Source organism: Mus caroli, unplaced genomic scaffold, assembly GCF_978045245.1.
Source record: "Mus caroli unplaced genomic scaffold, Mus_caroli_1 scaffold_4, whole genome shotgun sequence".
Classification (NCBI taxonomy): domain Eukaryota; kingdom Metazoa; phylum Chordata; class Mammalia; order Rodentia; family Muridae; genus Mus; species Mus caroli.
The window spans coordinates 112,821,712-112,849,569 of NW_028227259.1; the positions used below are offsets into that span (position 1 = coordinate 112,821,712).

Genomic DNA, 27,858 nt, shown 5'->3' on the forward strand with positions numbered 1-27,858 from the left:
CTGTCTGTCAAGCTAGATGACTTCCTGAGATCTGTGCCCTAAGTCCAGGCCTACTCAGGGTCTTCGCAACAGTACCTCTTTGCTACCTCTAATACCAACACCAGATCCTCCATTATTCTAGGACTCTCCCTCAACCTTCTCCCCCATCAGTAGTCTCTCTGTGATACAAAGGCTGCCAGGCTTCAGTAGAGTATATTTGCCTTCCTGGGTCCCCATTCTGCTTCCCAGGGAGCCTTGGCTCGGAGGGAACATCCACAGGACCCCAGCAAGACTTTTTTTTTTTTTTTTTTTTTCTTTCTCCAAGACAGGGTTTCTCTGTGTAGCCCTGGCTGTCCTGGAACTCGATTTGTAGACCAGGCTGGCCTCGAACTCAGGAATCCACCTGCCTCTGCCTCCCAAGTGCTGGGATTAAAGGCGCTAACCCCTTTCAACCTCATTGTACACATACCATTGTTGGATTCTTTGCACGCCCCTTCCCCCAAACACCTGCTGGTTGGCCACCTTGTTGCTTCCTTCTCCCACCCCCTGTTTAGCATACAGCTGCCACAAAAACTGTTTCCTAAGAACAGACTTCCAGTCCAGCATGGTAGGGCATTCCTTTAGTCCCAACACTTGGGAGACAGAGGCAGGCGGATCTATGTTAGTTTGAGATCAGTCAGGGCAATACAGAGAAACCCTTTCTCGAAAATACTAAGTAAACAAACAAACAAGAACAGACTTTCTTTTCTCAGTTTATGCCCTCTGCCAGTCACAATGCACAGTGGACAACGGACAAATTGTGGGTTTCCACGGTCCGAAAGGCCAGCATAAGGGTCTCTCTGTGTCCACAGTGATTCCAAGAAAGGACAAGAATGCAAGCAGAAGGTTTATGGGGGTAGGAAACCCGTGGTCTAGATACTCCGGTTTCGTTCCCGACCCATGCAGTTGCCTGTCAGCGAGTCCTGATCTCCAGCCGGGCAGAGTTTCTCCAGGTTGTGTTTCTGACCACGCCTCCTGACCCACCTCTCACCTTGTGACCACGCCCCCGAGCTCCACCCTGCCTGTCTCGCCGCGCCAGCTTCCTGAGTCAATTGCTGCCTGCACGCGCCTGCGCCCTCTGGCCCCTCCTGCACCCCACCCCTATAGGCTCCGCCTTCCAGAGGCCCCGCCTCTCTCGTTTGCGAGGTGGGAGCTGAGCCACACACTGCGCATGCTCCAGCCGCGGCGCCCCCGACTCCGCACTCGGCTGGGTTCGGGCATTTCCGCCTCTTTGTTTTAAACTCTGCACGGCTTTTTTCTCCTCCTCTTGGGGGGGACCCAGAGGGAGCGGCGCCCCCTCCCCCTCCCGGCGAGCCCCCGCGTGCGCCCGCTCGCCCGCCGCCCGAGACGCAGGTCAGTGAGCCCGCCCCGCCCGGCCTGGCCCGCGCGCCCGCTCCTCAGGCCGCGGGCCTCGGCCCATGGGCGGCAGAAGGCTGCGAGCCCAGCGCCCCCGGCAGGCCCGGGAGGCGGGACCCTAAAAGCCTGCGAGAAGGCCAGGACTTCTCGCAGGTCTGAACCCCGGGAGGGCAGAACCCTGGGCCATGCTGGATCCCGGAACAATCTGGACCCAGGGAGGACAAGGACCTTGGACCAGACAGAACCCGGGGAAGAGCCTGCACAAGGCTGGACCCTGGACCAGGCTGGACCGGGGTGGGCAGAATCCTAGACCAGGCAGAACAGCAGCCGAGGTGAATTCCGAGCAGTCTGGACCCCGAGAAAACAGGACCTAGGGAAGACAAGGAGCTCAGTCCGGCTAGACCTGGCACCAGGCACGATTCCAGAGAACAGGACCCCGGAAGAACAGGAGTCTGGGCCAGGCTGGATCCAGGGGGATCAGGACCGCAGACCAGGCAGGACCCAGACCAGGCCAGAATTACTGAGGACTACTCTCTGAACAGTCCTTAGGACTGGGCAGCTCTCCCATAGTTCTGGGACCCCAGGACCGGTGGAGCCCGACTCTTGGAATGGACACTTGGGGGAGGGTCAGTATTAGAGACCTGACAAGAGTCTAGAAAAGGTCATTGAGGAAGAATGGCTCTCAGGACCTGGCAGGACCTAGAAAATGGCAGAATCACTGAGATGGGCCAACTAAAGATAGATTACAGAGGAAGGTTACCCCGAGACCACCCCACAGAGGGCCAGGGTGCTGGGACAAGGCCATAGGAAGGTCAGGTCTCAGGGACAAATCGGCTGTAGAGAGCTGGGAAATCAAGGCTGGCTCAAAGGAATCTGGACCACTGTGGCAGTCCTTTGAGTAGTTTGAGGCCCTGAGGGTGAACTGTGAGGAGAGTTCAGAATATAGATATATAATATAGAGTTCAGGACAAACAGGACCAAAGGTGGGTCCCTTTAAAATGAAAGCCTTGGAGCTGAACCATGAAGATGGTCCTCAGGGATTACTTAGATAATAGTTGGAACTTTAAGGCAGGGAGGGCCTAGGACTCTAGTAATTGACCCCCGAACTCTGCTGAAAAGACTACTAGGCATTGGGAGGTTTCGATCAGCCCAGCCCACAGGGAACCTTTGCTATGAAGTGCTTACACTCCCCACAGGTCCCCTAGCTTCCTGATGTTACAGAGTGGGTGAGGCTCTTAGCATAGTTGCAAGGCAAAGTTGGAGCTCAGCTGGGCTCCAAGGACTCAGGTATCAAGGGCATGCCCTGTGCTTGCTGCTTCATGCCCCAGCCTCCAAGTTGCGTTTCGCCTGGTCTCCCCAGCTCCTACAGGACTGTGCCTTTCCCTAGTCTTGACCCCAGGTCAGTGCTGTACCTTCACCCTCCCTCCTCCTCCCCCAGCAGGTCATGAGGGTGTGGTGTAGAGAGGCTAGAGGCTAGGTGTCCAGTGGGGAGGAGGCACTCCAGGAATAGGTAGGTAGAAAGGTGAGGGCAGTGAGCAGAGAGGACTGAGGGGCTTTTGAATAGATGAACACCTAGCACCCACACTCCTGTTTCTCTCCTAAAAAGGAAAGAGTTTTTGTTTCTCTGGAATCTTCCCAGTCAGTCTGTCATGGAGAACACAGTATTTGTGGAAAAGTGAGATGTGTTTTTACTGTTGTGGGAGACTCTAGGGCAGGTACTGAGATGTTCACTGAAAATCTGATATGTTTCAAGATAAGAAAGCAAGTAGCTCCCACACAGACCTGGGGTGGTCAGCAATGGGTGTGTTGCTCTGTGGAAGTTCTGCTCTGTCAGGCTGCTCTTAAAAGTGCTGGAGACAGGGTGAGAGCAAACTCTGGGCTGTTTGGATTCCTAAGAGATACTTGAGCTGGCCAGTTCTGTGTTTCGTTTTGAGCCACATCGCGGTTTGGTTTCTCAGGGAAAAACAAGTCTAGGCTCCTTAGCATGGCTGTCAACTGAGTTGTGTTCAAAGTGGAAAGTTATTTGCCAAGTGTCCTCACACTTGGGACTCTTGTACCGAGCGCTTACCTCTGATTGTTTTCTTTGCTGTGCCCTTTATTGTATTTTGCTGTGTGAAATGTTAGACCAGAACTGAGCATTTGTTTAGGTTTGATGGTGATTTCATTTTCCTATGCTTGGATTTCTAAACATAGAATGGTATTGAAGGCTTATACTATTTATATGTTGCTATACAACAAGCTACCTTAGAATGTAGTGCCCTAAGATACCTAAGATATTGGTTCTGCTAGAAGGTGACGAGCCCAGGCCTGACTTTTCGGGTTTCCTGGCCAGGTTCCTTGGTCAGGGTACTAGCTAGGTCAGTAGAAGGTGGATCAGGCTCTGCAGTATTGCTGTCAGCCAGGCACTTAGCAAGTTTTAGGTATCATGTGGCCCATACCCTAGAAAAATCTCATAAACAAATTAAAGAGTTATGTGTAGATCCAAACATGATCTCTCACAAGTGTAATCCCAGCTCTTGGAAGCTGAGACAGTTTCAGTGAGTTTGAAGCAAACCTGCACTACAGTACTGAATTCCAGATCGATTTGGCCTATAGAGTTAGATTCTATCTCAGGAAATTGTTGTATGTAGAATGGTGTGTTAGAATAAGGCCTCTAAATAAGGTGTATAAGGTTCCTTTGATGATACTGTAAAAGTTCAGATGATTGTAATGCATGCATGTATACCTTTTAAGAGGCATCTGTTATAAAAGAAAAGGTTCCTGGTGGTTAACTTCCTGTTTGGAATGCGTTGGCAAGCAGACCCCTGTGGATAAAGTGGGGCATTGGATATTGGAGCACAGCATCTAACCTCTGGGTGAGGGTTTTCCAGTATTCTGAGAGCCTTGGCAAGTTATTCTGAGAGAAATTATAAGCCAACCCTCTAGATTTTCTTAACCATCTTAAGTAACATGGAGAAAGTGTCTTTTCTGGTACATTGGGTCTCATGCACTAGGTTATAAGTGACTTTCAAAATGGTAAGATGTGAGGTTCTGAAAAAGTTGGATTTCTGTTCCTTGTGGGAATACTATGCTCAGAGACCTGCAGACAGGAGCCCAGGTCTGGGGTAGGGTGGAATACTAATCAGAGTACTTATCCAAGGTCACCCTGCATACTCTTGTCCCTGATGGCCACTTCCCTGTCATTGCTGGACTTTGGGAGGTTCCACAAGGTCACAGTCACTAGAATCATTTGTGTTTTAAAACAAGGTTTGTTTGGGTCTGTGTTATTCTTTAATTACCTTTTATGATTTGCTGCCTTGTTTGTTTGATGTTCAAAATTGGATTTAAAGTTGAAGATGTAATTTTATTTTTACTTAGGAAATACATTGAGGTTGAAGGTCAGTTTCCTGTTGTCTGTTGTTACCCTCACAATCTCACTGCTCATAATAGAAGGATGCTACAAGTACATTACACTTCAAAAACTGGAACTATTCATTAGTTCTGTGAGTTGATTATCATAAAATTTAGCTAGACATAGTAATATAGGCCCATAATCCTTGCTATTGCTCGAGAGGCTGAAACAAGATCATTAGAGCTCAGAAATTGGAGACCAGCCTGGGTAACATAGTGTGACCCTGCTTCAAAAAACCAAACTAATTAGTCAATCACAAAGATAGATGAACCCTTTAAAAAGTAAGAAAACATTCTTTTCTCTGCCACATACCTTCTCACATAGCCAAAAGGATAGGGAGTAGTAATAAGCACAGGCCACTTTTGTTGTTGTAGGCTACCCACTGAATCGAGCAAACTCCCACTTGCTGATAGGAGCAGTACTTGCTGGAGGTGCTGTCTCCATCAGCTTGTTGGGAGTGTGTTGTATTAAAGATAAATTCTACAGTGTTTAGTTGGACCTCAAGAACGGAGATGAATTGCACTTTTTCTGAAAAGTTCATTTACTTTCAAAGTGTCCTTACTTAAGGGCTTTTACCTTTTTTTTTTTTTTTTTTTTTTTTTTTTTTTTTTTGCTTTGAGACAGGGTTTCTCTGTATAGCTCTGGCTGTCCTGGAACTCACTTTGTAGACCAGGCTGGCCTTGAACTCAGAAATCCGCCTGCCTCTGCCTCCCGAGTGAAGGGCTTTTACTTTTTAAAAAATTTATAATTATGTGTTTCTGAATACAGAAACCCTGAACACATCTGGGTGTTAGAAAATAACTTTGTGGAGTCTTGTTTTCTGTTATCTTCTTTACATGGGTTCCAGGAATTGAACTTATGTCATCAGGCTTGGTGGCAAGTACCTTTACACCCTGAGCCATTTTACCAGCCACCTTTTGCTTTTTTATCTTAAGTTCTTACCAAAGTAAACAACAACAAACTCAAACAGAAAATCCTAATAGAGCACAAAAGCAAGAATTGTTATCAGTGGGTATCTGCTATGGTCCCAATGTTGTTTTCATTCCTCCCCCCCAGAATTTGATATTGAAAGCCTAATCAAAGATGACTGCATGACAAGTGAACTTCCTATGGAGGAGGCTCTGTCCTCAAAAACAGAATAAGCGCCTTATCAAAAGTCCCGAGAGCTCTTCCATTCTCTCTGCACTTGGCACGGGGGTTAGGTCTGAACAAACCACACAGTCTGCTGTGATGCAGATGTCAGTCCTGAGGAGTAAACTTAGGTTGCTTATAAGCCTTTTGTTTGTTGTGGGTGCTTTGTGACAGCAGCCTGCAGTTTAGAACAGGACCCCCATGCCCACTTGCAGGACACAGTTTTCTATTGATAGTATCTTTATCTTTCATACCGCTTTTGTCATTGAAGTATCAAAGAGTAACTTCAGATGGTAGGGCCACCTCTTGCAGGAAATGAGGGGAAACACCCAGCTTAAAGCAGAACCAGACCTGGCTTCCATCCCACAACCCCCTTCAGGGTGGTGGTGGGGCCTGGCATATCCCACAAATAGTTACTTCCAGGATCTTACAGTTGTCATAAGGAAGGTTCTTAAAGTTTTTTCTGAATAGATCCCTAGGGTCTGGTGCTAGGTTGTTCCCATCCTGATACAACCCAGGGAAGTCTGGAGCTGTGTTGCTATGCTTTGTCCTGACACTCAAAGAGGTCTAGCATTAGATTGATGTCTGTTCCTATACACTCAGGAATTCTGGTGTTGAGTTTTCTGTCTTTCTGACATCCTCAGGGTGGTAGACTTTGGAGTAAAACATTTCAGGTTGGAGTATTTCTGCTTTGGGGCATATATCAGTAACCTATGGTCATAATACTTGTGGTGAGTTGCTAGTGACTTATTCCCCTGCTGGCTGGTTTTGTAAGGTGAAATGCCTTAACACAGTCAGCCAAAGACAAGGCATGTTAATGAGGTCATAGATCTGGACAGGCTCTGTCCTCAGCATCAGTGTTTGGTGACACATTGGAGATTATGCTTACCCCCAAGGCCTATGGTTGTCGATAAAGACTGATAGTATAAGCACTTCTATCCAGCGAGTACCAGATCGTAGGAAGTCATAGTCTCAGCACAAATTGAATGGCATATAACTGTGGGTGTCTCAGAGGGTACAGCATTCAAGCTCAGCACAAAGCTGGGAAGGTTCTAATCTGTGTAGGAAACTGTCTACCTGCCAAGGGCTAGCTAAACCCTATTGAGTGAAGGATAATGAATATTCCATCTGTTGACTATGGGAGGAACCTCTGCAAGACTTCCACAGATATTGGGGAGTTCTGGAAGAAACTGGAGTGGCAAGGAAGGCAGGCAAGGAGACAGTAGAAGTTACTTGGATGTAGGAGCTACACCAGTAGTAACAGTCAGCTACCACAGAAGGGCCAGCACAGAAGGAAAGAGGTCTGTTAACACAGAGCATCCTGAACAGCAAGCTGTAGGCAGTCATAGAGCAGAAAGAGGTCCCCTTCGAAATGAGATGGGGAAGACAGTTGTCAGCAGCTGAGCGTTTGTAACTGCCTTATTTGGAAAAGACTCGTTTTTTATGTTTTTTTAATTGTTAGAAACTATTTATATTGATAAAGTTAGTTACTATCTTCATTAATATGTATTAGGCCTGGACTGTTTAGGAGACCAGTTTGGAGTCTGATCAGATCAGTGGTGCCTAAGACATAGATCTGATGTCGTCTCCACCTAGATCTTATCCGTAGGAGAGAGGCTTGTGTTACTGATTAATGAGGACACCTTCCTTCCCTGCTCTTTCCCTTCCTTCTGTTTTTTCAGACAGGGTCTTTTGTAACCCAGGGTGGTCTTAGGCTCTTATAGCTAAGGATGACCTTGAGCCTATGGTCTTCCTGCCTACACCTCCCAAGTCCTGCGATTAAAGATTGGTACCACCATGCCTGGCTCTATGGGGTACTTTTACCACCTGAGGTATCTCTAGCCAGTTTTTCCATCTTAAAATACTTAAAAATGTTTTTAACTTATATTTTAGTGTTTGCATTTGTGTGGGCATGCTAAGGCACATGTGTGGGGGTTGGAAGACAGCTTTTGAGAATGGTTTTCTCGGGCTGGAGAGGTGGTTAAGAGCACTGACTGCTCTTCTAGAGGTCCTGAGTTCAATTCCCAGCAACCACATGGTGGCTCACAACCATCTGTAACCGGATCAGATGCCCTCTTCTGGTGTGTCCCAAGAGAGCGACAATATACTCATGTACATTAAATAAATAAATAAATAAATAAATAAATCAGAATTGTTTTTCTCCTGCAATGTAGGTCCCGAAGATCAAGTTCATGCCATCCAGGCTTGGCAGCAGGCATATGTAGTTCTTTATGTGTAGTTCTTTATATGTAGTTCTTATGGGCCATGTTTTTTAGCTTTAATTATCATTCAAATTTCTGCATATCACAAAGCTGAGATAAATTGAGATTCTGTGACAACTAGGTCTTAACTAAAGTTAGGGCATAAGAACCCCAGCTCTGTGGAGGCTGTTGGGTGGAATCTACAAGCTAGGCTATGTGCTGAGTGGGAAGACGTGTTCTGGGCCCAGGCCTGCCATAGCAGGGACTCTATTCTACTTGTTTGTAGAAATATGAATCCCCTGTACTCCCATCCCCTATTCATAAGTGTGCACATGGCATGTCTGTCTTTGGTACTATAGCACACAGCTCCCACACTCCTGTAGATGAAGACTAGTGACAACCTCTTTACCATCCTGCCAGCCTGTGTAGTAGTTTCTATCCCATTGCTGTTATGGTTTGCCATGTCCACATGCTTGTCTGCTCTTGTAACCACAGATGTGATGATGTGCAATGTAACGAGCAACAAAAATAGGCGATTCTATGCCTTTAATCCCAGCACCTGGGAGGCAGAGGCAGGTGGATTTCTGGGTTCGAGGCCAGCCTGGTCTACAGAGTGAGTTCCAGGACAGCCAGGGCTATACAGAGAAACCCTGTCTCGAAAAACAAACAAACAAACAAACAAAAAACAAAAACAAAACAAAAAAAAATAGGCGATTCTTAGAAGACTTGGAGAGGACACCAGGCTGGCCATTTGGCCACATGGATATGGCAGAGGTTCTGAGACTTGGCTGTCTTGAGTGCTGGAGCCTCCAGAAAAGAGTTTGGCAGGGTGTATGTGTTGCCTTCACCACAGCATGTCAGCCTTTCCCCTTAATGCTGTACATCATGGCACTTGGTGCATGGCCCCCTGCTCACCAGCATACTCCATTGTCTCCAAGTAAGTCTCACTGGGTCTTTAATTTATACTTCCTGTTTAGTAATAAAGTTGATCAGATGAAATTCACCTAATTGGGTTTTCTCCTTAGTGAATTTCTTTTCATCACCTAGAGCAGAAGTGGGCAAAGTTTCTCTCTAAAAACCCAAGTAGTATTTTGGACGTGGATGGCCCTGTGACGTAAGCAGAGCAGCAACACCACACCATCTTGAGAGCTTTGAATTTGCCAAGCCTTGGTCCCATTATAATTCTAATGTGTTGTAGATATGTGCTTCTCAGTTCATAACAGTCACATAACTCAGTGATGTAATTAATTAGAAAAAGGCATGAGGGGCTGGTGAGATGGCTCAGTGGGTAAGAGCACCCGACTGCTCTTCCGAAGGTCCAGAGTTCAAATCCCAGCAACCACATGGTGGCTCACAACCATCTGTAACGAGATCTGGCGCCCTCTTCTGGTATGTCTGAAGACAGCTACAGTGTACTTACATATAATAAATAAATAAATCTTAAAAAAAAAAAAAAAAAAAAAAGAAAAAGGCATGAATACCCCTGACCTACTCAGCATGTGAATGTGGCGTCACAAACTCTGTTGAATGTTAGCTTCCTTGAGGGATTATGAGTCGGTGTGATCCAGTGTCACCCTACCACTAGGAGTATGCCTGTCACTTGTTTTAAAATACGAATAGCTTTTTTCATCATTTTGTTGTATAGTAGGGACTCAAGTCCTCTTCCAGAAACCCACGGGCTGCTCTTGCTGGCCAGCCCATAGCAGGCAGTTCACCCTTCTGGAATTTTATATCCCATGAGAATGACGCTGTTATGTTCCTTGTGGGCAGTTTTCTTCTCCTATAAGGAGCCCTGCACAGCTGGAAGCACCCGTTTTTCCTAACTGCTGAGGAACAGCTGTTGTGTGAGGGCCTATTTTCTCATGGGCTGCCAGCTGATGGGCATCCCAGTCACCTCCGTTTGAGACTGTGCATGGAGCTGTAATTGTTCACTTCTGAGTTCTTGAGCAGTCATGTTAGTGTCTCCTTTAATAGGGTTATTTCCTTACAGTTGTTTAGGATTTCTGAAAATATCGTTGGGTGATTTATCAAATCATTTTCACGTGTCTTTGGGAAGAGTATACGTTGTTCTACCTTTACCTTTTGGTGTACGGGATGTTTTTCCTACTGTATTCCTGGGAAAGGCCTAACGTGGTCCTGAGTGACTGACTCTCCCTTTGTATAGTGGTTGATAAGGGTGGCTGATGCTCAGCTTAGGGTCAGGCGGGTCTGTTAGTTTCCTTCCAGATCTTGTCTTGTTAGAGTGTGGTGTGTGGCTAGTAGTTAGCTTCATAAAGGGGTTAGAGGTCCCCTCTTTGGTTGTGCATGATGGTACTGGGACTCTGAACTCAGGGCCTGCTACAGGACAGACAGAGCGTGTTCCAGCTCTAAATACTTTTACCAGCTGGAAGGGTGATTTGCTCTCAGATATGATAGGCTTACATAGCTAGAGTTTTAATTTAGGAAATTTTTGTGACTACTTATTCAGTTCCCATAGTAGAGAATAAGGGTTTTCCTTACTAGTCTCAATTTAGTTTTTCCCTCCTAGGGATTTATCCATTTCATACAATGTCAGTTAAAAAAAAAATTCATGTAAACAAGGTATGGCACACAACTTCAGTCCCAGCACTGGAGTTAAATTCTATTAGAAAGCCAGGTATAGTAGCTTATACTTATAAGCCCAACACTAGAGAGGCTAAAGCAAGAGAATCACTGAAACTTTAAAGTCAGCCTTGGGTCCACAGGGAGTTTTAGGACAAGACTACATAATGGAACCCTATTTCAAAGCAGTGATTGATACACTCTGGTTCTTCTGTCACAGGAGCCACCAAGTTTCAAGGGACAGGAATTTTAAGTGGTTGGTGTCCTCCATTCTAGGCAGGGACTAGTTTAAGACAGACCTGGCCTTGAGTTGACTTCCCCTCTTCCTCTAAATGTTTCAGACATGTCTGTCAGTCCTCCCTTGGTTTATCTGGTAGGACATATTAACTCCTTTCTATCTTCCCATTTCCCTTCCTGATTTTGTACAAGGCTCCTGAGTGGGTTTATTAGTCAATAAGCAAATGCAGTTCTGAGGCTGGAGAGAAGGCCTAGTGGTTAAGAGTGCACACTTGTTCTTCTCCCAGGGTCCCAAGTTCCTTTCTTAGCACCCATCAAGCAGTTCATAACTGCCTGTAACATCAGCTTCAGGAGATCCAATTCCCTCTTCTGGCACCTATACACACATTTATATACATTCCCACAGAGAGACAGATAGACAGGCAGACAGACAGACAAAAATTCTTAAAAATGAAGTTTGGAAAGTTTTTTAAAGGTGAAATTATCTGAGTTGCATTTAAGAGTAAGTTCATTTAAGCACATGTTAAGGTACACCACCTCCAGATTGTATGTAATTAGTCCTTAAACTACAAAGACCTGCAGTCTTGGTATTGTTCTAGTTAAGACTCTAAGCACCTTACCAAGCTCTTAGCCAGCAATGCCTGTTCCCACCCCTGAAGTCAAAGGCAGTACCAAGGAATCCACAGCCAGGATCCTAGGGACCCTCAGAGCACCTTAGTCATCAGTATATCAGGATTTCTCTAGCTGCTGCCCATCTCCATATCCTGGCATGAATACCTGGCTCATTTCCCTTAGCCCACTGGCCCTAGCATGGTACAGTGCCCACATAGGCCCAGGGCATATTCACTGAGTGGGTGGCAAGTCTGTGACTAGGAGAGATAATGACTTAGTCTGGGTGTGAGGATGTAGACATCGCAGGTATCAAACTAAGTGAGCAGCACAGTGCTGCTCGTCATCCTTGTGAGGTTCCTCAGGTCACCCTGAGATCCACTGATATACTCCTGAGATACATGGAGCTTCTACAGATACCCATCCTGCCTCTCAGGCTCTAAAGCAAGTAGTGGAGCCACCTTCTCTTTCCCTTATACCATTAGCTATGTATTTGCTCTGGATTAGGCCAGGGCTCAGGAAATCTGGGAGGTGTCTCTGCTGAGGTGTCTTTACTATCATTCTCACTTGATGACTTACAGCAAGCAAATAAGCAGACGTGCTTAACCAAACAGTCCTTGAGAGTTGCTAGAGGGTAGAGGGTGAGACAAGATCTTCCCATGGTGACACCTGTCTCTGCTTCTCCACAGACTTCACAATGTAGCCCCGATTCCAGACTGTCATTCACAGGTAAGTGCAGCTGAAGCTTACCTTCCTTTCTGGCTGCCTGTCACTCAATATGGTGGCTACCTCATATTCCCTTGACATTTGTTCTCTAGCAGCTATCATTGGAATTATTTGTGCCTCTTGATTGTCTTCCAGCATTTCTGGTGGGTTCTGTCCCATGATTTAATATGTAGAACTTATCTAAGATGTAGTAGGGGTTTAATGTGGGACTGTGTGCAGGACTGGTATCAGTGTGCTTTGAAGTAAGTAACAGTGCTATCTTTGTGCTAGAAAATGGAAAAGGAACAAGGGACAGAAGGAAGGTGCAGAAGCCAGCCAGAACTCAGAGTGAGGAGGGATCATCGCATCCACTTGGTGGCCTGAAGCCTCCATGCCACCGAGTGAGGAAGGACACGCAGACATCCAGAGGAGGTGAGGGCAGGGATTCCTCCAAGGGTCCCTGCCATCTAGGGGAGGGAGGTCTGGGCTCTGTCTCAGGAGTAAGAATTTAGCCCTCTTTATACTCTGTACATACTCTCTAGAGTACCATTAATTTAGGGTGGGATAGGTGTCTAGTATTGATAAGTCAGTTGCCTAGGAGAGCTGCATGGTTAGAAGTGGTACTATGATCAGGATGAACTTTGTTGGGGCTAGTGGGCCATGTCTGCTCAGCTCTGAGTATAGTGTCTAAAAGGCAGTTGGTGAGCCTGGAGCAAAGCAATATCTAGGTGGTGACTTGGTGATGGACATCTCATAAATTGGTTTCCTCAGGCATTGAGTGGACATTTAACTGTTCCCTCTCACAAAAAGTACAAAGAGTGGGACTGGACCCAGATATCAGCTGTAATATTCAAAGGCCATATGCTAGACTCATGTCAAAGTAGCTGGTGATTAGGTTGGATCCACAGGACCTTATCTAACCTTCTTTGGGGCTCTGTATCTTCCTGGTAGACACTGTAGTGGCTACTGGCAGTCTCTTGAGTTGAGGTTCGAACTTCATGTACCATTGAGGTCTGAGGTGGGTCACTGTTCAATGATAGGATAAGATGAGATGGGATGGGCCATTTGTCCAACAAAAAGGCTAGGATGTAGTAGTACATCTACTACATCTATGGGTGGAGTAAAGGCAAGGTAGGAAGGGAACATACCTAGAGAAACAGAACAAATAGAGAGAGGGAGAGAGAGAAGAAGAAGAAGAGGAGGAGAGACTGGAATTCATTACAGGCTATATAGTTTAGCTAGTTCAACAATGGCTGTCTCCCAACAGAAAGTCCAAGAATCCAGTAGTTGTTTATAGTCTGTGGGGCTGGATGGCTCTGCTGGCCATCAGTATACACTGACATCCCAAAGAAGTAGACTCCAATGCCAGTGAAGGGACAAATTTACCAGAGAGAGCAAGCAGACAAAGATCAAGCTTCTTTCTTCCACGTGTTTTTGTGGCCCGGAGTAATCTTCCTGTCTCAAAAGATATAGATTAAAGGTATATCTTCCCACCTCAAAAGAACCAGATTAAAACTGTGTCTTCCCACTTCAAATGATTTAGTTAAGAAAAAGCCAAATTACTCAGAGGTCTATCTCAGCCACTTGGGTTTTATTTAATTCCGGATGTGGTTAGTTTGGCAGCCCAGATCAGTCATCCCAGTTACCTCCATGTATTTATTTCTCTTGCAGAAGCCAAAGATGTTGACCAGGAAGATTAAACTCTGGGATATAAATGCCCACATCACCTGCCGCCTGTGCAGCGGCTACCTCATTGACGCAACCACAGTGACTGAGTGTTTGCACACATGTAAGTATGGCCAGTTCTACCCTGATCTGAATGGGGTGGGGGTTGCTCTAGCACATTCCTTAGGGCCTTAGCCTGGCACATGGGCAACAGGGCCAAGAGAAGAACAAAGATCTTGAATGGGGATCGGAAAGCTTTCCTTGAACTAGGGATGTTGTGGGTAACTTCTGGAGGGTGGGTTCTCCTCTCAGGAAAGCTGAGCGGAGGAAAACTACTCTCTTTTGCTGTTGGTCTGTCAGTCAAGCCGGCCACGGGTGGTGCTTGTGCTCTCAGATCTCAAGTCAAGTCATTTTTTTTTAACAGTCAAACACTTGTGAGATGTCAAGGATCAGCGTGGTGCCCGTTGCATGTTACTTCTTATTCTGCCTATCAGGCCTGGACCGATGTATGCAGGATGTTTTTTTGTTGTTTTAGCTTTGTTTTGTTTTGATTTTTAATCTTTGAGTGTTTGGCCTGCCTGTATGTATCTACTCCACGTACTTGCAGTGCTTGCAGAAGCCAGAAGAAGGTGTTGGATCCTGTGGAACTAGAGTTGCAAACAGCTGTGAACCATCATGTGGGTGCTAGAAACCAAACCTAGGTCCTCCGTAGCAGCACCTAAGTGCTCTTAACCACCGAGCCATTTCTCCAGCCTCCTAAGATTTTTTTTTTTCTTATTTTTTCTCTCTCACTGGAAGACAGATGTTCTGTATGGATCACCTGGAGGCGTGAGTGCTGTAAAAAGAGCATCTAGTGACCACTGAGAGGTAGTTCATGAAGTTAAAAACTCACAACACATACAATTTCCATCCTATATGTTTTACATTTTTGAAAATGTTTTCCACTTTTGAAGAATTTTTGGGCTGAGATTAATTGTGTTAGGAATTGGTGGCACAGTTTTGCTTTCGTCAGTCCACTGAATGTTGCCTAGCTTTGATGTGCAAGGCAGTGTTATCTTTTAGGCCAAAATACAGATTTTTAAAATATTACTTATATTCTCATGCTCTTGCCCCTTAGTGACTTAACCACTCTTTGATGTTTTTTTAGTTCCTAGGTATATTAGTTCCTAGGCTAGGACTGTGTAACAGATGGTAATGGCACAGCGCAATCCAAGGGCACTCCCTGTTCAGAGGTCAGGAACTATATAGAGGAGGTTGTTTATGAAAGTGTCCTCTTAGTCACCTTGGAGTTGACTTCACTAACCAGAACTTTTCTTCTGGGTTGCTGTCATCCTCTCCCCTTGGATAGTCTGCAGGAGCTGCCTGGTGAAGTATCTGGAGGAGAATAATACCTGCCCCACCTGCAGGATCGTGATCCATCAGAGCCACCCGTTACAGTATATCGGGTGAGTAAGAACATGGGCTGGTGCTACCTGACCATGGTCCATACATCTGCATGGTATTGGCTGCCTTGTTCTTGGTCCCCAGATACCACACTGCAGGTGACCAGGGCCATGGCAGTGGATATCCAGCAGCCCTTCCCTGGGGGACCATGAGAACAAGTGGAATCTTAAAAGTTTTCTTAAACTGAAAATTTGAAGTGAATGAGATCCCAGACCTGCCTTTTTTAGAGTAGTAGCTTGCTTCTAGGCTGGAACTTTAGCTAAAGAAGCAAGGGCATGGAAGTGGAATTTCTGACTTCAAGAGCCACTTGGAAGGAAATGAAATCACAGATACATATGGTATGAGGGCATCAGAGAATAGATAAACTAAAAGAAAGAGATGCACAGCTTGAAGTCACATGTCCAGCTGGGAGCAGTAGCAGTTCGAGTTGAGTTGTCGGACCTTGGAACCCCCCCCCCCCCCCGCCCCCCAGGCCTCCAGATAACACTACCAATGCCACTGTTTCTGTTTCCTGTGTTGAAATGAGAGTGTGTTTTCTGTGTTCCTAACTTTATTGTCAAATCATCTCTTCACACAATCTCTGTATAAGGCCTGTGTGGTGGGCATGTGGAAATGTCTAGCAGCTCTTGGTGTTTAGTACTATCCAGAGTCCTTGCCAGTGTCCTGTCTGTGGAGTGGGTGGATGACATCTGATTTAGGGAACTTCTGTCCATATTCCCATTCCCCAAGTTCCTGTGCTCTGTGTTCTGGTCAGTGCTATATGGTGGTAGGTTTTTAATTCTGTCACCATGGTGTCTCTAGGCACACCTCAGCCCACCACCATAGTTATGCCTAAGCTTTGTGCTTTCTCATACATCAGCTCTCTGTTGGGACTTCCTTGTGATACCACCTGTCTTAGAGCTCTGTTCTGCTTTTTCTGTCCTCATGTGCTTCAAAGCAGCACAAGCTGTGCCACCTGCTTTCATTCTGGTATGCACTTCTGTAGAGCTCAGAAGCAGGTTCCCCGTTTGAACTGCTGACGGGGATGGTGAGGAGGCTTCCTTGGGGCTGGGAATGGGAGGCAGAACACAAAAGAGCCGTCCTGTGGGCAGATCCTCTCATAGAAGCTTAGATTGCATGCAAACACAGAAGAGAACCGGGGGAGGAACACAGCAACGGGCCAGGCGTTGGATAAGTAAAGGAAGCAGGGTGGCATCTTGGCCTGAGTGCTATGACTCACATTATGAGCTGGGTAGCAGCTATTGCCTTATACTTATATTCCATATACCTTTGACCTAAGAGAGGCTCTTAGCCTCTATGGTTTAATTGATACAGGGTTTTGTGTAACCTTGAGCTTCTCATCCTCTTGCTTTTACACAAATGCTGAGAATATAAGTGTGTTCTATTGCACCCCATTTATGGAATGCTGGGGATCACACAAGGAGCTTTGTGAATGCAGGCAAGCATTCTGCCGATTGAGCTATTGCTCCAACTTTCTTAGCCCATCTCTCACTGGCAGTGTCTGGGTGCCATCTGAAATAGTCTAGGGTTGTACCTCTGCTGGTGCCATCCTCTGCTCTGCTCCTGACTTGGCTTCATCTGCCCTCACCTCTTGCCTGATTCTCTACTTGCAGAGCATGGTGAGCACCTGTAGGCGCTTTGGTATTATGTAAAGGGGTTTGTTGGCTTCAGTTTAATTTCAGGATTTAGTGTGGAAGGATGCGCAGCCAGGACTAGCAGAGATGGTCAAAGCCTGTGGTAGAGACCTTGAAGAAAATGTTGAAAATGCCACTGTCAGCCTGAGTGTGAGCATGTTCATTTTGAAGAAGCAGATCCATTTTGAGAACCTTTCACTCAAAAAGTTCCCTGTGTTATGTGTGCCACTTACACACATTTCCTAGCCCTCTTACTGGGCTCCCAAGGTAGACAGAGCCTGGTGTCATTGCCTGGTACCCAAGTGTTGGGAGTTCTGGTCTTGACCTGTGAGTTCCAGCAAAAGCTAGGTGGGCGTGGTAGTTGTCAAGGTCATCAAATGCATGGAGGGTCCTGTCATAGTTTGCTTCTCTGTTGCTGTGGTAAGACACTAACTGAAACCAGTCTTGGGGAGGAGAGGGTTTGTTTGGCTTATGCTTCCAGGTCTCATTTCATCGCTGTAAGAATCAGGGTAGGAACTGAAGCAGAACCATAGAGAAAGGCACTTACTGGCTTAATCTCCATGGCCTGGTCACCCTGGTTTCTCATACAAGTTTTGATCACCTGCTTAGGGCTGACATTGCATACAGTAGGTTGGGCTCTCCAATATCCATCACTAATTAAGACCCCATCCCAACCCATGGCCATAGACCCAGTCTAATGGGGGCAGTTCCTCAATTGAGGGTCCCTCCTCCCAGGCTATCCTAATTTGTGCCAAGTTGGCAAAAAACAGTCAGCACAGGCTCCAGTCTACAAAGTCCAAATTTGCACCTGAGTGCGTGCATCCTGGTCTAGGTGTGGACCATCTTCCTTTGTGTGGATAGTGGCAAGGAGGATTAGAGCTCTATATGACTCTCATACAATATGTAGTTGGGCCTCATAGCCAAGAGTTTGCAGAAGTTGGTGCATGCTGTGAATGACGTTAAATGGCTGCAGTTACACTAGGACTTGCCTGTGACTAAGCCCAGGTTGGCTAGATTCCTGTGTATTTGTTGAAGTGTAATCATTGGTTACTGGATTCATATAGGCTTATAGAGTAAGGATTAGAATTTAAAATTTTTTGAAAATTAAGAAATTCTCTAACACTTTTATCAAGAATATAATTATATAATTGACATAATTATACTGAATGCTTAAAAGTAGCAAACTTTAATAGGACCATATGTAGATAAAGTAGTTCTACACTTTTGTGTTTGCCTGTGTCCAACAAGTTGAGCCTAACCCTTTGTCCAACATACTAGGGATCAGGGCACTGTTCCCAGCATGACCTTCTCATACCAAATAGCTGGAACCTAAATTAAATGATGCATCAATTCAAATCCTAGATATATTTTAGTACATGTTTTTCATTGCATGCCAGAAGGAAAATCCAACCTTGAGTTGTTAAATATGTAAGTAACTATAGTATATACATTGGTTGATTGCCCCCCCCCCTTCTCTTTTGCAGTCATGACAGAACCATGCAGGACATTGTTTACAAGCTGGTGCCAGGCCTCCAGGAAGGTGAGTTGAAATGCTGCTCAGCTTGAGCTCATAGCTGGGGTTTTGGCTCTTAGACCTAGACCAAAGGGCATCCTCCAGCAGCAGCATCCTCCTTTCCCACATGTCTTAGTTCTAGATTCTCCGTTGTCTTCCTGTGATACATAGGCTGTGTAAGTCTTAAGAAACAACCAAGAATAGCTTGAGATAAAACGCTGAGATCTTGAGAAGCATTTGCAATAGAATTGTGTAAGCATATAGCCAAGTACAATGATTTTGTTAATTTTGTATCTACTACTTTGCTGAAAGTGTCAGCTGTAGGAGTTTCTGGGAAGAACTTTTAAGGTCAGTTATGTATATTATCACATCATCTGCAAATAAAAATATGTTGACTTCTTTCCTTCTTGTTTGTATCCCCTTGATCTCCTTCAGTTATCTAAATGCTTTAGCTAAGAATTCCCGCACAATATTGATAGGTATGGAGAGAACGGACAGCCTTGTCTTATTCCTGATTTTAGTAGAAATGTTTTGAGTTTCTCTCCATTTAGGTTGACATTGGCTGTGGGCTTGCTATAAATCACCTCTTTTATGTTTAGGTATGTACCTTGTATCCCTAGACTCAGGACTTTTATCATGAAAGGGTATTGGATTTTGTCAAAAGTCTTTTCTGCATCTAATGAGATGACCATGTGGCTTTGTGTTGAACCATTCCTGTGCCCTCTGGGATGAAGCTTACTTGATCATGGTAGATCGTGGTCCTTTTGATAGGTTTTTGAATTTGGTTTGCAGGTATTTTATTGAGAAACTTTGCATGTTCATAAGGGAAGCTGGTCTGTAATATTCCTTGTTGGGTCTTTATGTGGCTTACATATCTGGTAGCTGTAGCCTCATAAATTTGAAGAGAGTATTGGTGTTAAGTCTTCCTTGAAAGTCTGGTAGGATTTTGTGCTAAAACAATTTGGCCCTGTGATTGGGGGGGGGGGGGTGGGCAGAGATTTTAATGACTGCACTTGTTACAACATGGTTTATATGTTTGTTTAAACTATCTGGTCTTGATTTGACTTTGATAGATGGTATATGTCAAGAAAATTATCCTATTAAATTTTTTTTCCAATTTGGTAGAGTATAGATTTTTAAAGTATGTCCTGTGGTTCTCTGCATTTCCTTGGTTTTTGTTGTTATGCCCCACTTTTTATATCTAATTTTGTTAATTTGAAATGTCTCTCTCTGCCTTTTAGTTAATTTGACCAAGGGTTTGTCAAAGAATTAACTCCTTGTTTAATTTTTTTTTGTACTGTATTTTTATTTGTTTTTATTTTATTGATTTCAAGCCTGAGTTTGATTATTTCTTGCCATCTACTTCTTTTGGATATTATTCCTTCTTGTTCTAGAGCTTCTGGGTATGCCATCATGTTAATAATATGGAATCTCTCCAATTTTTTAATATAGTCGCTTAGTACTATAGACTTGCCTCTTAAAATTGCCTTTATTGTATCCCATAAGTTTGAGTATGTTGTATTTTCATTTTCACTCTATTCTGAAATGTCTTTAATTTCTGTCTTGGCCCATTTTTCATTCAGTAGTGAGTTGTTGAGTTTCTATGAGTTTGTAAACTCTCTGGTGTTTCCGTTGTTGTGACACCCAGCTTTAACCCATGGTGGTCAGATAGGATGCCAGAGGGTTATTTCAGTTTTCTTGTATCTGTTGAAACTTGCTTTGTGTCCAAATACGTGGTCAATTTTAGAGGTACTGTGTTTGGGTGAAATGTTCTGTAAATATCTGTTAGGTCTGTTTGATTTTTAAAGTTTGTTAGCTTGAGTGCATCTGTTTAGTTTTTCTCTGGATGACCTCTCTCTTGGTGAGATTAGGGTATTGAAATTACTCATTCTCACTGTGAGGGTCAGTGTATGATTTTAGTTGTTGTCATGTTTCTTTCATGAACTTTGGTGCCCTGTTTTATCACATAGATGTTAAGAACTGTAATATCTTCTTGGAGGACTTTTCCTTGGAGTCTATATAATTCTTCCCTGTCTCTTTGGATTAGTTTCGGTTTGAAGTCTGTTTTATTGGCTACATTGGCTTGTTGTTTTGGATCCATTTGCTTGGAATCTTCTCATCCTTTACCCTGAGCTGATGTCTGTCTTTGATGTTAAGGTATATTTCTTGGAGGCAGCAAAAGGAATGGTCCTGTTTTTTTCTTTAAACCTGGTCTGTTCATCTGTGTCTTTATTGGGGGAGTTGAAGCCATTGGTGTTGAGAGTTATTAATGAGCAGTGTTCGTTGATTCCTGTTATTTTGTTGTGGTGTGGATTGGGGGTCTCCCCCCTCCCCCATTTGATGGTCTGAGATTTTATATTCTTTATGCTTTCTTCGGTGTGGTTAACTTCTTCAAGTTGAAAGTTTTTCTAGTGTCTTCTGAAGAGCTGGGTTTATAGATAATACATGCTGCTTAAATTTGGTTTTATTGTGGAATGTCTTTCTTGTGATTGTATTATTTCTTGTGACTTAAAGTTTTGCTGGATATTGTAGTCTGTCTAGTCTCTTAAGAGTTTGTAGAACATCTGTTCGAGTCTTGCTGGCTTTTAGATTCTCTGTTGAATAGTCAGGTGTTATTCTAGTGGTTCTGTCTTTATATGTCTCTTTTCCCTTGTAGCTTTTTATATTCTTTCTTTGTTCTGTATGTTTAGTGTTTTGATTATTGTATGTCATGGAGAATTTCTTTTCTCATCCAGTCTATTTGATGTTCTGTATGCTTCTTTTGCCTCCTTAAGAAAATTTTCTTCTATGATTTTATTGAAAATATCTTCTGTGCCTTTGCCCTGGGTTTCCTCTCCTTCTTCTGTTCCTATTATATGTAGATTTGGTCTCTTCATGGCATCCCAGACTTCCTGGATGTTTTGTGCCTGGAATTTTTTTTCAGTTTAAATTTTCTTTGGCCAAGGTATCCATTTCTTCTATCTTCGGAGCATGAGGTTCCCCCTTCCGCCTCTTATAATCTGCTGGTGAGGCTTGCCTTTGAGGTTCCTGTTTATACATTTTTCATTTCCAGCTCCCTCAGTTTGGATTTTCTTTTCTCTGCTCTCATGTCTTAAACAGTTTTCTTCATTTCATTCTACCATTTGACTGTATTGTCAAAGATTTCATTAATAGATTTATTCATATCTTTAAGATTGTTGAGCATACTCATAAAGGCTATTTTGAAATCCTTGTGTGTGCTTCAGCATTGCTCCAGGCCTACTATAGTAGGGTGGGTGGGCTTTAGTGGAGATACATTGTCCTATTTGACCACTATGGATTAAAGCTGGGCATGAACAATAGAAACAATGGAGAGCTTACAAACTCATGGAAACTGCATAACTCATTACTGAATGAAAAAAATAAGTCAAGCTAGAAATTACTGTTTTTATGCTTATGTCTAGGTGCTAGGTGTATCTGGATTTGGAATAATTGTAATTTTAGGTGTTGGCATCTAGTCTTTGTTGAATGGATTTTCCATTTCATTCATTCATTCATTCATTCATTCAGTTTCTGTTTGTCTCTGTAGATCTTAAGGGTGTGTGTGGTTGTGGGTTTTCGGGTAGGGAGTACTTCTGAGTCCCTGCCAGCTGTGACCACTGGGGGTCCCTGGGGAGAACTTGTAAGTGGGGATGGGCTAGAAGGGAGGGAGCAGCTGAGAGGGTGCACAGGACGAAGGCTGGGTCTGCCATGAGGAGCTGTAGGCTCCGCAGTGAATGGGAGAAGAGAAGAAGACATGCCCCTGCAGGTGTTCTGCTACAGGCTTGGGGATGAGACTGCAGAATTGGAATTGGAGAGTGGCAGGGAGAGTGAAGATTGCCTGCCTGTTTCTCTGGCCAGCCAGCACAGCCAGTGGGTTTCCAGGGGAAAGCTGCCTCAAGTGTTGGCCAGTGACACAAAGAGATGGAGTGAGAAACTGAAGCAATAACTTTTAACCACAGTTGAAGAAGTGCCCCCCCTAAAGGATTTGATTTTTCTTATCAGTAGGCTTTCATTACAAAGAACATACTTCATTGTCATTACTGTATTTTGATTGATGAGTGTTCTGTGGCTGAACTGCAGAGCCCCAGTCTATCTCCAGTCCCTTGTTACTAAATTTTGAATTTCATCTACAGTAAGTTGTGGAAATTTGCTTCTCTCTTGTTCCTGAGCTCGAATCAGCATCTCAGTTTTGCCCTCGGGTCACAGAGCTTTAGGTTTGCTTTGCTTCTTTACATAGAAAACCTATAGCGGCCGGAGCTTGATGCTGAGTGGGGCTGGTGTTCATGGAATCTGGTTTGCTGTTGGTGAGTGTAACTCAGCCTCTCCCCATGGGTTGCACCCACTGTGGGCCTAGCAGACACACCTAATTCAGGCCGACTCATTGGCAGGGCGTTGTCACTGGGAATGGTAGAGCCGGAGCCAGTTGTGCTTCATCGTCTGTCTCTTCCATAATCGTTCATCATGGCGCATTCTCCTTGCCACTGCACCGTTTACAGTGACCCTGCTCTGGTCCCAGGGTGCACCTGTTGGATTTACTCTGCCTGTTGATTCTGGACAATGCTGAAATGTTCATGGCCTCTGTAGGAATATCTGCTGGACAGAGGAGACCCACGTACTATAGAGCACATTTAAATGGCTCAGCTCCAAGTGTGGTCATGCAGCAGTTAAGTTGTTTGTGATTCTTCAGTTTACAAGTAAGACATCCTTACACATGGACCTGCTTGCCTTTAGAATAGATTACTAACAATGGCTAAATTCTAATGTATTTTAGATATATTTAGATGTATAATGCCCAAACAATTCCAATTAATATTTCGGTATCTGTTTGTTTCTTTGTTTTAGTGGGTTTTTTATTTGTTTGTTTGTTTTTTTTGATAGGGTCTAACTATCCAGCTTTGGCTGGCCTTGAACTCATTGAGTCCACCTGTATCAGCCTTCCAAGTGCTGGGATTAATAGGCCTGTGCCAACATGCTTGACAGTGTTTCTGTGCCTGTATATACCTAATATTGGGCACATTAGACTTTTTTTCTGTGACAAACAACCGAGAGAAGTGATTTTGTCATAGAGTTTTAGGATTGTCATAGAGTTTTAGGATTTTAAGTCCATGGTCCTTTGGTCCCATTATTTGGGGGTCATAGTGAAGCAGAAGAGGATCATGGAAGGTTATGGCAGAGCAAAGTTGCTTACATCATGGTGGCCAGGAAACACAGGAGTAAAAGCAGACAAGAAGGCCTAAGAGCAATTACTTTCCAGGAGCATGCAGGAACCTACTTTTTACAGTTAGGCCCTGCCTTCTACACCTCCCAGGCATGTCATCAGACCATCCTCGGAAGTTAGGACTCTCCTGATCCAGTCACCTCCCAAGAACCCACCCATAGTTGGCAACCTTAAACACGGGTCTTCAGACGACATTTAATTCAGCCATACACTGGGTGTGTTTTTGTTTTTGTTTTTATCCTTTTTAATTAACGCTAAGTGAGAGTTAAGGAAGTAGGCAGCAATCGTGGTGTCAGAAGCTGAGTTATTTCTGCCTTTGGTGAGTTCCTTATTATTGATCTCTGGGCTTTTGGTGTTCAGGTCATGGTTGTTTTTGAGGCCACTTTGGGTGGCTTCCCTTTATCAGAAACTGTTCCATGCTCTGGTTTTGGGGCTGCCTTCCATACAATTGTATATGGGAACCTCTCTTTCTTCATTTACTTATTTTGTGTATGTATGTGTACATGTGGGGATGCATGTGTCTGTGCCCTGGTATATGGTGCTGTGGTTGGATATGTAAGTCAGGGGACAACTTGCAGGAATCAGTTCTCTCCTTCCACTTATGGGTCACAGTATCAAACTCAGATTGTCAGGCTTGGTGGCAGGCATCTCTAACCACTGAATCATTTCTCTGGCCCAAGCACATCTTTAGCTGATACTTTTGCCATCTTTTTGATTGAGCCCTTGCTTCCCTCCACTGTAGAAGGGTCCTTTTCTGACCAGATACACAGCTTATACATCCTCATACTTGTATGGTTAGGGTTTGCAAAGCATCTGTTCAGGTTAGATGCTAGGGTTCTAAGGGTTCCAGGTCTTTAGGAAAGACAGAGAAGCAGATGAAAAGTTTAATAAGGCTAGGCATGATGGCACATGCTTTTAATCTCAGCGTTCAGGAGACAAAAGCAAGATCTCTGTGAGTTAGAGACTAGCCTGGTTTACACAGTGAGTTCCAGGCCAGCTAGTTAACCCTGTCTCAAAAAAAGTAAGATTTTAAAAAGTTTAACAAAGAATTTCTTGTTTCACTACATATAAAGTATCTTTTACAGAGTAACTTACAGATATTTGGTTTGAATAAATCATTCTAAGCTTCCCTTGCCATTGGTATATGCTGAGCAGTGGCAGGATCTGGTACGTGCATATCACTTGGGTCTGAATGTTAATCTCATGGATGGGGCTTTTGCTGTGTAAGTCAGAAGCTGTTTTCATCTCTTGTAATTGATTATTTCCTCTAAGTACAAGGTGCCAGCTTGGTCTACCCAGTGAGGGTGTGCTGACCATCTAAGAACAGGTCATGCTGCTTTGTTGGCTAATGACCCCTAGGAACCCAGTGATCTGAAGCCCTGGGTAGCTTCATGACTAGGTGTCTTCCTTCAAGATAAACTTTCTCTGTAGGTTGGAGGTTTCTGTTTCCTTTTTCTTGCATTTCTTTCATGGCCACGACTGCCCAGATCTTCACCCAGTACAAGACAGACATGGCCACTGGATATTGCTGTAGTCTGTGATGTGACCAAGTGACCTTGGCACACAAATATAGGCATTCAGTACATGGTTGTTCTGGGTCTGTTCTTGTCATTCAGGTGTATCTCCCACTCTCAGCCTGGTGAGAACTCTTCTGCACTTGATGGCAGCTTGTGACCATCATGACTACAGGGACAGTGGGAGCACTCGGCAGCATGTGTAGATGTCTAAGCTGCCTGTGCCAAAAGGGTATGTGGGACATAGGCGTTTACTAGCAGCTACATTGTCAATGATGATGCATGAAGAGTCATCCGAGCCCCCTCCTCAGGGTCTGTCATATTCTGAAGAGTCCCTCAAACTGCCTCCCTAGGATCTGTCCTCCTCCAGGTGATGAATAACCCCATACTATCCTAGAGGGCTGAAAGGTTAGGTCATCGTCCTGAGCAGTACCCCTACAGCTCAAGAGCCTGTCTTGTTGCACCAGTTCTTCCCACCTTCTTGAATATGTTCTTGAATACCTGCAGCATGGTCATTAAGGTTCCCATCCTGATTTGTGCTTATTTTATGACTAGTAGCATCCTTCAGACCCATCATCTAATCTGCAAGTTTCTTCATGTGATGTTAGTGAGCAGTTTTACTATTTAAGTCCTTTCCTATTGAATATTAAAATTGTCTCCATTCTTAATAGCGGAAATGAGGAAACAGAGGGAATTCTATCACAAACTGGGCATGGAGGTACCAGGTGACATCAAGGGGGAGGCGTGCTCAGCAAAACAGCACTTAGATCCCCGCAATGGTGAGTAGTTGCATCAGGCCACCATACAATTCAGAGGTTCATTTATCAAGCTTTCCCTTACAGAACGCTTTACCTTAGGTGGTTTTTCAGAAAGTGACCATTTTCTGATGGTTGCTGAAAAGGTTCTTCATCAACCCTGGTTAATGAACCTGTTAGTTAAGAGTACAAGAGAGGGGGCTAGAGAGATGGCTCAGCAGTTAAGAGCACTGACTGCTCTTCCAGAGGTCCTGAGTTCAATTCCCAGCAACCACATGGTGGCTCACAACCATCTGTAATGGGATCTGATGCTCTCTTCTGGTGTGTCTGAAGACTGCTACTGTGTACTCACATAGATAAAGTAAATAAATCTTAAAAAAAAAAAAAAAAAGAGTACAAGAGATACTAGAAAATGCCTAGGGCTCGTGTGGAAGAGAACAGAATTGGACAGAGGGCCTAAGAAAAAACATGGTGAATAGTCTTAAGATAAATATCTAGCTTTGTTTGCTTTAAATAAAAATCCAAATGCCAGTTGGATTTGAGCGTAAAGTTAATTGGTGCTTTTAAGTCAGTATTTAATAAATTATTCAAATCTTTAAGTACTGGCACTTTGCTAGTGGAACCATATAAGTTCCTGAGAAATATTAAGATCACCCTGTATGTGCTTAACAGTCTAAGGAAAGTTGGTGCCTAGTTCCCAGTGGGAACCAGACTAGGCTGGGTGGGAGTTGGTAAGGCAGATGGAAAGGGGAGTGTGTGTCCTGAGTATGTGTCCAAAAGTAAGGTTCCATGAGCCAGGCTTCTTAGAGAAGCTGTAGTAAGTGCTGAATGGTCCTGGGAGCTTATCTCTGTCATCCTTACCAACTTTGGTCACTTTCTCCATCTTCTGAGCCCCTTAAGACACACTAATCTAAAATCTACTGAGCCCCCTAAGACACGTAATCCAAAACCTGCCTCATCCAGCTGTAGCTAGTGGGCCTCATCCCCCAGAGTTCCTTAGTTCCTCAGCAGACATGCAGAATGGTTTTAATTACTATCACTGAGCTCCTCGTGTGCATGCTTTCAGTAGAGTATACTGCCAGGTTTCACAAACATTATAATAAGGTGTTTTCACATGGGCTTTGCTTGGCCACAAGTGTTTCTGAATTGCATCCCCGCCCCCTTCCCCATTTCAGAAAAGTTGCATTTAATAGTTAATTCTGCATTTTAGAACAGCTTCCACTTACACCTCACAAAGTTTTATATACTAGAACTTTTGAATTTTGGGTTAGAGATATTTCAACCTGTACATTTTCTGTTTGTGCTAAAAGGTGAAACCAAAGCAGACGACAATTCAAATAAAGAGACAGCAGAGGAGAAGCAGGAGGAGGACAATGACTACCACAGGAGTGACGAGCAGGTGAACACGCGTCCTCTGTGGATTTTCTGGCATCAGTTTATCCCATGTTTGCGTACTTCATTTGAAAATGTAACAGGATCAAACACCATAAAGTTTTCCTCCTATTAACTCCTTAACTTCTCTTTATGTTCCTTTCATTTATTTGTTTTAATTATCAGAGCAACACATGCTGACTGTAAAGCATTTCAAACCTTGTGGACAGAACTACAGTCCACAATTAGGTTATGTTTTTTACAGCCCACTGCAAATACTATTACTACCTTCTCTGCTGTGCCCCCAAGGGAAGTGACCCATCAGCAAAGTGCAGGGAAATAAGCATGCAATGTGGAGGACTACCCACATTATCAGGTTAAAATATATAGAAGGATCTGATACAATTCCGTATCCCTGTCTATAGAACTTCCTAGTACATTGTCTGTGTCGTCAGTTCTAATAGTTGTGATGCTTTTGATGAAACAGGGAGTAATGAAATGCCGTGGATGTGGCTGT

The 27,858-nt window shown here is 44.2% G+C and overlaps 1 protein-coding gene across 1 annotated transcript in view; it reads left to right on the top strand.

Annotated features, from left to right (window-relative positions):
• Positions 1-1,170: 1,170 nt before the first annotated feature.
• The window catches only part of Pcgf3 (polycomb group ring finger 3), a 39,248-nt gene continuing 12,560 nt past the window's right edge, over positions 1,171-27,858 (top strand). Inside the window, exons 1-8 of the mRNA XM_021163328.2 lie at positions 1,171-1,371; positions 12,213-12,252; positions 12,520-12,660; positions 13,900-14,017; positions 15,242-15,338; positions 18,455-18,510; positions 25,887-25,994; positions 27,281-27,369. Of these exons, the coding sequence (XP_021018987.1) occupies positions 13,909-14,017; positions 15,242-15,338; positions 18,455-18,510; positions 25,887-25,994; positions 27,281-27,369 (459 nt within the window). The 5' untranslated portion in view covers positions 1,171-1,371; positions 12,213-12,252; positions 12,520-12,660; positions 13,900-13,908. The remainder of the gene's footprint in view (positions 1,372-12,212; positions 12,253-12,519; positions 12,661-13,899; positions 14,018-15,241; positions 15,339-18,454; positions 18,511-25,886; positions 25,995-27,280; positions 27,370-27,858) is intronic.